Source organism: Podarcis muralis, chromosome 3, assembly GCF_964188315.1.
Source record: "Podarcis muralis chromosome 3, rPodMur119.hap1.1, whole genome shotgun sequence".
NCBI lineage: Eukaryota > Metazoa > Chordata > Lepidosauria > Squamata > Lacertidae > Podarcis > Podarcis muralis.
In genome coordinates this window covers 62,289,007-62,300,329 of record NC_135657.1, presented here as the reverse complement: position 1 = coordinate 62,300,329, position 11,323 = coordinate 62,289,007, and the positions used below count along the sequence as shown (strand labels likewise).

Genomic DNA, 11,323 nt, shown 5'->3' with positions numbered 1-11,323 from the left:
AAACTGCGGGACTCTCTCCCAAGTTAAAAAGAGGCCTGCTGGAAAAAATGAGCTATAAGGGAATGGCTCGGGCTGTTTGGCCTCCATTAGAATGTGCCAAAAATGCAATTTGCAAATAAGAGAAACACAAGCTTGTGTCAAGGGAGAAACGTGCTAAGAGGAAGGCACGCTTGGCAAATCCACAATGTGATCAACTCCCTCCCGGAAACCAATGTCCCCACTGTGGAAGGACATATGGATCCACAATTGGCCTCCACAGTCACTTACGGACTCATTGTTAAAACCATGTTTATGCAAGACAATCTTACTCGGCTACGAGTGATCGCCAAAGAAGAAGACATTAAAAGCACACCACTTCCCTCAAAGAAGCCCAAGAACTGTAGTTTACCCCATTACACAGCTGCAGCTCCCAGGATCCTTTAAATGTACAGTATGGTATGTATGCAGCAGGAAGAAGAAGAAGAAGAAGAAGAAGAAGAAGAAGAAGAAGAAGAAGAAGAAGAAGAAGAAGAAGAAGCCCAGAGTAGCTCTTTCCTAGGTCCTGATCTGACATCATCCATAGACTTTTGGGTCAGGAATCTGAGACCCTCGTTCCAACAGATGATTTTTCCTCTGTTTGTGTGTTTCTGATTTTAGAGTCCTTTAGACATGATATAGGAATTTGCCAGCTGAGTTTCCTGGACTGGAACCCTGCTTCTCCCTCCAAGCGAGTTTGCAACTGTAAGAACTATGTCTATCCTGCAAGACGGCAGAAAATCCCAAATAACCATAGTGCCTCATCCAATAAAGAAAGAAGCAACTGCATGTGCTATGTAACAAATGAAAACTTTATTCCGGGTGTCAAAACATTGTATGTAGTTACGAAACATTTTCTGAAGGTCTCAGGAGGTTTCAAATTGTATGTGTTACTTTATGCTTGTTACTTTGTGTTCAATGAATATCTAAATGGAAATTGCAACCTTTCTCTGTAATTGTCACTTCCTTATGTAAACTCTGTTTCTTGGGAGGATGAAGGCCTACTCTGTATCCAATCATCCATGGACTATCTGCTGCAACTGTGAAATCTTGAAATTCTATGGTTAAATATCAGCCACCAGTCATCCTTTCTTCTGTGCACTTGGGAAAAGAAAGGGTTGGCGTGTTCACTCAGTCACCTAGACCAGGGGTCGGCAACCCACGGCTCCGGAGCCGCATGCGGCTCTTTAACGCCTTTGCCACGGCTCCGGGGCGGAGGCAAGGGGAGGAGGCGCATTTTCCTTTGTTCCCGTGCAGTCACAGGAGGAGTGGGCAGCTGAATAACCATACCACGAGGAGCGTTGCGAGTGTACTCAAGGCGCAAGAGGGGTAAAGTAACCGAGGGGAGCGCCCCTGCCCTCAGCTCGCACCCTCTCCCTTCCTTCCCCTCGCGGTGTGTGGGATTCCACTCCCGGCAGTCCTTCTCTGCCGTCCTCGCTGCTTTCCTCCCCCCCCCCGCTTTTCTCCCTCTCTAAGGAGACACTCATAGAGCGCCAGCCTCGAGCTGCCTTCACCCGTTCCTTAGCCTTCTTTTACCTTAGCCTTTGACTTGAATTGCATTGTTGTCCTCGCATTTCTGCTCTCCAGGTTCGCTTGCTTTTCCTGCCGTATTGTTTGCCCGGTTGCCGGGATACAGCTGCCGCCCACCTCCTCTAGGCGTGGGTTGAAGCTGCGGCATCCATTTCTTTAAAGGGCATCGATAAGGGAAAATCGTCGGCGCCATCTTTGTGGGCGCACGTGGGAGTCGCGGGAGCGGCCCACATGGTCTTCTGAGGCGGCCGCCATCTTACCATAATAGGCCGCAATTCCACATGGGAGTTAGTTGCCTGAAGCCCCTTTTTAGTTGCTTGAAGCCCCTTTTTAAACTTAAGCCGGGGAAAGTTTGGTGAATAGCTAACGCTTTCCTTGGGGAACGTTATGCAACAGCTTCTTGCTGGTCTTTGTCGTCCCGCCTTTGTAAGCAGGCTGCATTGAAAGGGGGCATGTAAGCTGGTCACTGTTTTGAAGGGGAGTGAAGAACACACACTCAAAAAAAAGTAACTTGTTAATTTAACGTTTATTTCTATGAGGAGTAATTCTGAGGGGTCAAACAAAAAAATAATAAAAAAGTGTCAAAAAGTTATTTTTATAATGACGAGGATGACATTGGGCCCTCATTATTAATTATTATTTACATCAGGCACTGATTATGATTTATGGTACACTGGGGCCCTGATTAATTTTCTATGGCATTTTGGGGCATTGATTATTGGGCATAGCAAATTTTGCTATGGGGCCCTCTGATTTCTAATTACGCCCCTCTTTTGGACCCCCGGTAGGCCAGCCATGGATAAAGGCAAGAAAAGAAAAATTTCTGAAGAAAACAGAATGTTTAATGATACATGGACAGAATCATTTGCCTTCTCTACTGACAAGACAAGAATCCAAGGCAGACCTTTTAACATCACAGTAATCCAAGTTTATGCACCAACTACTGGTGCTGAAGAAACTGAAATTGACCAATTCTATGAAGACTTACAAGACCTTATAGAAATGACACCAAAGAAGGATGTTCTGCTCATAATAGGGGATTGGAATGCTAAAGTAGGGAATCAAGAGATAAAAGGAACAACTGGCAAGTTTGGCCTTGGAGTTCAAAACGAAGCAGGGCAAAGGCTAATAGAGTTCTGTCAAGAGAACAAGCTGGTCATCACAAACACGCTTTTCCAACAACACAAGAGACGACTCTACACATGGACATCACCAGATGGGTAGCATCGAAATCAGATTGATTATATTCTCTGCAGCCAAAGATGGAGAAGCTCTATACAGTCAGCAAAAACAAGACCTGGAGCTGACTGTGGCTCAGATCATCAGCTTCTTATAGCAAAATTCAAGCTTAAACTGAAGAAAGTAGGAAAAACCACTGGGCCGGTAAGATACAATCTAAGTCAAATCCCTTATGAATACACAGTGGAAGTGAGGAACAGGTTTAAGGATTTAGATTTGGTGGACAGAGTGCCTGAAGAACTATGGATGGAGGCTCGTAACATTATACAAGAGGCAGCAACTAAAACCATCCCAATGAAAAGGAAATGCAAGAAAGCAAAGTGGCTGTCCAACGAGGCCTTACAAATAGCGGGGGAGAGAAGGCAAGCAAAATGCGAGGGAGATAGTGAAAGATACAGGAAATTGAATGCAGATTTCCAAAAAATAGCAAGGAGAGACAAGAAGGCCTTCTTAAACGAGCAATGCAAAGAAATAGAGGAAAACAATAGAATGGGAAGAACCAGAGATCTGTTCAAGAAAATTGGAGATACGAAAGGAACATTTTGTACAAAGATTTCCATAATAAAAGACAAAAGTGGAAAGGACCTAACAGAAGCAGAAGACATCAAGAAGAGGTGGCAAGAATACACAGAGGAACTATACCAGAAAGAAATTGATGTCTCGTATACCCCAGGTAGTGTGGTTGCTGACCTTGAGCCAGACATCCTGGAAAGTGAAGTCAAATGGGCCTTAGAAAGCATCGCTAATAACAAGGCCAGTGGAAGTGATGATATTCCAGCTGAATTATTTAAAATTTTAAAAGATGATGCTGTTAAGGTGCTACACTCAATATGCCAGCAAATTTGGAAAACTCAGCAGTGGCCAGAAGATTGGAGAAGATAAGTCTACATCCCAATCCCAAAGAAGGGAAGTGCCAAAGAATGCTCCAACTACCGCACAATTTCACTTATTTCACACGCTAGCAAGGTTATGCTTAAAATTCTACAAGGCAGGCTTAAGCAGTATGTGGACCGAGAACTCCCAGAAGTGCAAGCTGGATTTAGAAGAGGCAGAGGAACCAGAGACCAAATTGCAAACATGCGCTGGATTATGGAGAAAGCTAGAGAGTTCCAGAAAGACATCTACTTCTGCTTCATTGACTATGCAAAAGCCTTTGACTGTGTTGACCACAGCAAACTATGGCAAGTTCTTAAAGAAATGGGAGTGCCTGATCACCTCATCTGTCTCCTGAGAAATCTCTATGTGGGACAAGAAGCTACAGTTAGAACTGGATATGGAACAACTGATTGGTTCAAAATTGGGAAAGGAGTACTACAAGGCTGTATATTGTCCCCCTGCTTATTTAACTTATATGCAGAATTCATCATGCGAAAGGCTGGGCTGGATGAATCCCAAGCCGGAATTAAGATCACCGGAAGAAATATCAACAACCTCAGATATGCAGATGACACAACCTTGATGGCAGAAAGTGAGGAGGAATTAAAGAACCTCTTAATGAGGGTGAAAGAGGAGAGCGCAAAATATGGTCTGAAGCTCAACATCAAAAAAACGAAGATCATGGCCACTGGTCCCATCACCTCCTGGCAAATAGAAGGGAAAGAAATGGAGGCAGTGAGAGATTTTATTTTCTTGGGCTCCATGATCACTGCAGATGGTGACAGCAGTCACAAAATTAAAAGATGCCTGCTCCTTGGGAGAAAGGCGATGGCAAATCTAGACAACATCTTAAAAAGTAGAGACATCACCTTACCAACAAAGGTCCGTATAGTTAAAGCCATGGTTTTCCCAGTAGTGATGTATGGAAGTGAGAGCTGGACCATAAAGAAGGCTGATCGCCGAAGAATTGATGCTTTTGAATTATGGTGCTGGAGGAGACTCTTGAGAGTCCCATGGACTGCAAGAAGATCAAACGCATCCATTCTTAAGGAAATCAGACCTGAGTGCTCACTGGAAGGACAGATCGTGAAGTTGAGGCTCCAATACTTTGGCCACCTCATGAGAAGAGAAGACTCCCTGGAAAAGACCCTGATGTTGGGAAAGATGGAGGGCACAAGGAGAAGGGGACGACAGAGGATGAGATGGTTGGACAGTGTTCTCGAAGCTACAAACATGAGCCTGACCAAACTGCGGGAGGCAGTGGAAGACAGGAGTGCCTGGCGTGCTCTGGTCCATGGGGTCACGAAGAGTCGGACACGACTAAACGACTAAACAACAACTGACAAGACTGGTTTACCAGTATGCTTAATATGTGGTGAGAAATTTGCAAACAACAAAAAGTCAAATATTGCAAGACATTTCCAGAATAAACACACAGCCTTTGCTGAAAAATATCCAGATGGAGATGAGAGACCAAAAGCCATTGCAGAACTTATGAGGAAGGTTGATAGGAGCAAAAATAATTTCAAGAATTGGGTGAAGTCTGCAAATTCCACAACATATCCTAGTTTTGTAGCCGCTCAGGAAATAGTCAAGCACGGTAAGCCGTTCACAGATGGAGAGTATATAAAAGAAGCATTCATTAAGATTTAGGAACATGGACTTCAAAAACAAAAATGAAATTGTGCAGAAAATCAAAGACATGCCTCTGTCTGCGAAGACTGTTAAAGACAGAACCCTAAAAATGGCAGAAAACATTAGCAAACAGCAAATTCAAGGCATTAATTCAGCTGTGGCGTACTCCATCGCCTGTGATGAGTCCAAAGATAAAGGTGATATTGAACAAATAGCGCTGTTCTGCCGATATGTGAACTCTTTTGGGCCACAGGAAGAACTGATTGAGCTGATACCACTAAAAGACCAAACAAGGGGTGAGGATATCTGTAAGGCTGTCCTGGACTTTTTAAGTGCTAAGAAAATTAACACCAACCACCTGGTCTCAGTGGCTACTGATGGGGCACCGAGCATGAGAGGAGCACAGAAGGGCTTTGTGGCTCTACTGCAGAAGGCACTGGGTAGAACGCTGCTGTCATTTCATTGCATCCTGCACCAAGAGGCATTGTGTGCTCAAACATTTCCCCCCGAATGCACAAAAGTGATGGATGTGGTCATTCAGATTGTTAATAAGATAATGGCAAAGGGTTTAAACCACCGCCAGTTTCGTTTGCTATTGGATGAGGTGGAAAGCACATATTCTGACCTCCTGCTCCACAACAAGGTCCGGTGGTTGTCCAGAGGCGAGGTGCTAAAACGCTTTTTCACATGTTTGGAAGAAGTAAAAACCTTCCTGGCCAGCAAAGAGCTTACCTTTGCTGAGCTGGAACAGCCAGAGTGGCTGGAAAAATTACATTTTATGGTAGACATGACAGCCCACCTAAACACGCTAAATACAACCCTTCAGGGGAAAGGAGGCACAGCCCTGCACATGCTGGAGGAGGTTGTGGCATTTGAGCGCAAGTTGACAGTGTTTGTCAAAGATTTCCAGAGAGGTACACTGTCTCACTTTCCCTCTTTGAGAGAGTTCAAACAAAGTCATGATACGGTAAATTTGGAATATTTCAAATCTGCAATCACCGCAATGCAAAGCTCGTTTGGGAAACGATTCTGTAGGTTCAGAGAGGAAAAAAACACATTATCCTTCCCTGTCACTCCCCTGGCGATCGATCCATCCCTATTGAATATGACTGCATTTGCAGGTGTAAGTCAACCTGATCTTGAGCTGGAACTGGCTGATATAGCCGACAAAGATATATGGGTGTCCAAGTTCAAATGCTTGACGGCTTCTCTTGAGGATGTTGCCCGTCAGAAGGCCATTCTGGCTCAGAATCATAAATGGAGTGATATTGAAAACCTTCCCAACAGGACAAACTTATATTCGAAACATGGAATGCCATCCCCAACACTTATATAAACATGAAAAAGTATGCATTTGGAGTCCTGTCGATCTTTGGTTCCACATATGTATGTGAGCAGGTCTTCTCCAACATGAACTATATTAAAAACAAACATCGATCATGCCTCACAGATGACAGCTTGCAAACCTGTGTGAAAATGAAGGTGACGTCTTACAGCCCTGATGTGCAGACACTGAGCACTGAGGTTCAGGAGCAAAAGTCCCATTAACCTGGTTACCTGGTTGTAAATTAAATATTTTAATTAGCTATTAATTTGTCCTTTTTTTCTTGAGATTGACAGCTGACTGCACGATCCTGTATATATAGCATTAAGGTAGGAAACAATATATGCAGTGTTATATTTGTTTTAAATGTCGCAATGGTTTTGCGGCTCCCAGTTGTTGTTTTTTCTTCGGAAACGGGTCCAAGTGGCTCTTTTTGTCTTAAAGGTTGCAGACCCCTGACCTAGACTATACTTACCTTTTGACATGCCCAGAGGGAACAATCTCCCCACACTCCACCTAACCCCACCACCCACCCGCAAAGCCCCAGGTAACCCATGGCATACTTTCTTACATGTACATGATGTAGGCCTGGCACAAACGGGGTGGACATGGGAAATGTAAGATCACCACCGAAGGATATAAAAGCAGGGCCTATCTTTTGTTCTGGGTTCTCTCACCTGCCTCTCACAGACGTGGAAGGGGAGGGGAAACGCTGTTGCAACAGTACTTCAATAAAGATTGGGTCTACTAACCGCCTTGCTTCAAATACTTTGGCCTCAGGCTCCTCCCATCCCGACTGACAAAGGGCTCTTTGAGCTTCTTTGAGTGCAGGGAGGGTTCTGTTGAGTTCAATCTCTCTCCCGTTCATTGCATTCATCAGACGCAAGGTATAATCTGCAGAGGAGAAGGCAGGCAGGTAGATGGTTACATTGCTCAGTGACACCTGTTAATGATTGCTAAACATAAGAGGCTTTGACACTGAAACAGACCTTTTGGAGAGCATGAAGTTATCTGGAGATTGTGCGTTGACTGGCATTCAGAAGGTGATGAATACTCTTTTGGATACCAGAACTGTCATCTTTTCTGCTATAAAGCACCTCACAAATGGTCTCATGCCATTGAAAAAGTGACTAGATGTACTGAGAAGATAAGCAGAGCAGTTAAACCTGCAATGCAGGCTGTATTTAGGAATGATAGCTGAAAGCATTGTACCAAGAGGGCATAACAGGCACCGGTTAGTGTCAGGCGTTCTCCTTCCATAGGAGGCTGTGCCAATAGACGCAAAGGTTGCATTTTACTCTTACCTTCCAGTGGAATGTCTAGGGCTGTAGACCTATGTGGAAGTAAGTTCCTTTTACCCCAATGAGGTTTCTGGGTGGGCAGGAATTATCTGGACACGTGTTAATTGTGATTAAGTGATTTCCTTTTTCACCAGGTTTTAAAGATTTTGATTTGGGTAAAAGAAATTGCTGTCAATGTCAGTTTTTCTAATAGCCAAATAAGCCATCACATGAGTATGCTGAGATTATCTCACAGCCTTTTGCTTTCTTAGAAATGAACAACACCTCACTTTCTGTATCTGCATAGATTTTGTACATTTATGGACTTATTTCAAAGCTTTGTATTATTAGTTTAGCTTTCACAATATTTAGCCATATGGACTGACCCAGACCCTGCAATCATCGTCTGAAGCCCTTCGTTGTGTGTCAACTCAAGAACAGGGCTTTTCCTGTGGTGGCTCCCTGTGTGTGGAATGCTCTCCCCAGGGAGGTTTGCCTGGCACCTTCATTACATATCTTTAGGCGCCAAGTGAAAATGTTTCTCTTCAATTAGGCACATTCAGCCGATTAACATTCTATGGCTTTTTAAATGTGTTTGTGGGAGGGGGGTTATTGATTTGTTTTTGCTTTATTGTGTATTTTGTGTTCTCATTTTATATTTTCCTGTTGTGAACCACCCTGGGATCTTTGGATGAAGGCCGGTATACAAATCAAGTAAGTAAGTAAGTAAATATTATTAATAATAACTATTTGAATTATTGCTGTAATTAAAATATGCAAACTGATTTATTCTTACTGAGCAAGAACCCGGACCGCATGTCTTTTTCAGCCCACATGGTGGCATCGTTCATCTAAATTTCACTCTAAAAACAAAATAGTTCAGTAGAAAATTCTGCTAGTAGTCCAAAGTTTTCTATAGAGAGCATGACTCTAATAAAACTCTGGCAAGTGTTAACTGGGTGTTCTGAGCCTTCTTTGGTCTCTCGGCACTTATGCTAACAGGTAACGTTGTCCTATCACTTGCTACTGTTTGCTATAGAGGCCAAAAGTATAGTCAATGTACTGATGGGAAAAATCCAGAAAGATAAGTGTGCTAGTTCTCTTGCAGCAAAAACAAGGAGCCTTGTGACAATTTAAAGGCTGACAAATTTAATGTGGGATAAAGCTTTAGTGCATTAAGACCCGCTTCATCAAATGCATGAAGTGTAAGCTGCAGTTGGCAGGCATATATACACATGGGTGTAAGGGGGGGGGGGAGTAAACACTGGAGTTAAAGGGCAGTGGGATGCAAAAAGTACAGTCTGTGATCATTCAACTGGAGCTTGAATGTACGCAAAAGAAGCAGAGTGATAAATATATGTGCACTGCAATCTTCAGACCATAAAAGCTATGGAATGCAGTTTGTGATTCCTAGAACATTTCTACTTGGTGAATGCAGGGCTTGCCAATGTGGCACTGTGGGCACCATGGCACTCTCAAGACTTCCTCTGATGCCCATGAAGCCTCTAAGTTTCCTTGGTCATGAAGTGGGGAGGGTGATTACCCTTTTCTCCCTTTAAAAGTAAATACAGTGGTGCCTCGCAAGACGAAATTAATTCGTTCCGCAAGTCTCTTCGTCTTGCGGTTTTTTCGTCTTGCGATGCACGGTTTCCCATAGGAATGCATTGAAAATCAATTAATGCGTTCCTAGGGAAACCGCCTTCAGACCAGGTCCGGGGACAGACTGTCCCCGGACCTCTTCTGAAGGCTGGGGGGGGGGACAAGGGCTTTTCTTCCCACCCCCAGCATTTTAAAAAACCCTGGGACAGCGGAGGACTTCTCTGCTGTCCGGGCAATCTTAAAATGCTGGCGGGCGGCATTTTAAAATCGCCCCGGGACAGCGGAGGACTTCTCCGCTGTCCGGGGCGATTTAAAAGCCCCTGGGAAGGCAGGCAGGGGGGACAAAGACTTTCGCCCCCCGCCCGCCTTCAGAAGGTGTTCCCGCCCCCCCCCCCCGCCCGGCTTCGCAGCAGCGCTACGAAGCCCGGCGGCTGGGGCAGGTGTTCCCGCCCCCCCCACCCCGCTTCGGAGCAGCGTTCCGAAGCGGGGTGGCTGGGGCAGGTGTTCCCGCCCCCCGCCCGGCTTCGGAGCAGCGTTCCGAAGCGGGGTGGCTGGGGCAGGTGTTCCTGCCCCCCGCCCGGCTTTGCAGCAGCGCTACGAAGCCCGGCGGCTGGGGCAGGTGTTCCCGCCCCCCCACCCCGCTTCGGAGCAGCGTTCCGAAGCCCGGCGGCTGAGGCAGGTGTCCCCCCCCCCCCCCCGCTTCGGAGCAGCGTTCCGAAGCGGGGTGGCTGGGGCAGGTGTTCCCGCCCCCCCCCCCGCTTCGGAGCAGCGTTCCGAAGCGGGGTGGCTGGGGCAGGTGTTCCTGCCCCCCGCCCGGCTTTGCAGCAGCGCTACGAAGCCCGGCGGCTGGGGCAGGTGTTCCCGCCCCCCCACCCCGCTTCGGAGCAGCGTTCCGAAGCGGGGTGGCTGGGGCAGGTGTTCCCGCCCCCCGCCCGGCTTCGCAGCAGCGTTCCGAAGCGGGGTGGCTGGGGCAGGTGTTCCCGCCCCCCCACCCCGCTTCGGAGCACCGGGAGAAGCGATCTCCCCGCAGCCCCTTGCTTCAAAAGAGGTCCGGAGGCAGACCTCTTTTGAAGCAAGGGGCGGTGGGGAGAAGCGATCTCCCCGCCGCCCCTTGCTTCAAAAGAGAAGACCCGCTGTCCCCGGGGCAAGCTTTGTTTTGCGAAGCAAGCCCATAGGGAAATTCGTCTTGCGAGGCAACTCGAAAACGAAAAAACCTTTCGTTTTGCGAGTTTTTCGTCTCGCGAGGCGTTCGTCTTGCGGGGTACCACTGTAGAGCTGAGGGAGGAAACTGGAAGAGTCACACTCTTTCCCACTTCCTCTTTCAGCTCTGTGTGCTTTTCCAGGCTCTGAAATTCTGCTTTATCAATTCCCCTCGGAAGGCCAACCCAGGGGGATTGGGGAACTATGTTTTCGGCAAGCACAGACAAGCCCTCTTCCAGTAAATGAGACAGAGCCTGGATGGTTTGTTTATCCATGCTGGCAATTAGCACAGCCGCTTGTGCATGTACTTTTCACCCTAGTGTAAAACTGTATTGCACCTATACTGCAGTGATAAAACAAGTCTTTTATTGCCGGTATGGTCAACAGAATCATTGCATATAACAAGTCCACTACATTCCTCTTACATCAGGCATGCAGGTGCAAAAACAAGGCCATTTGCTGCTATGGAAATAATTTGGCTTCAAAGCAAGACCTTAAATTGGCTATCAGCCACCTCTCACAGCTGAGCTGACTGAACTCGGCTGCGAGACATGGCTGATGGCCACATTAGCTCTTCCTTCTGTGGCAAATTAATTTCACTTCATATAAGCATTTGCAAGTCATG

At 46.2% G+C, this 11,323-nt stretch overlaps 1 protein-coding gene across 1 annotated transcript; it reads left to right on the top strand.

Annotated features, from left to right (window-relative positions):
• Positions 1–5,317: 5,317 nt before the first annotated feature.
• On the top strand, positions 5,318–6,631 carry LOC144327169 (general transcription factor II-I repeat domain-containing protein 2B-like). The gene has a single exon (XM_077925336.1). The coding sequence runs from the start codon at positions 5,318–5,320 to the stop codon at positions 6,629–6,631; it is 1,314 nt and encodes a 437-aa protein (XP_077781462.1).
• The last annotated feature ends 4,692 nt before the right edge of the window (positions 6,632–11,323 follow it).

Excerpts from the sequence above, each read along its gene's own strand:
- LOC144327169 (XM_077925336.1), top strand. The coding sequence starts at position 5,318 with ATGGACTTCAAAAACAAAAATGAAATTGTGCAGAAAATCAAAGACATG.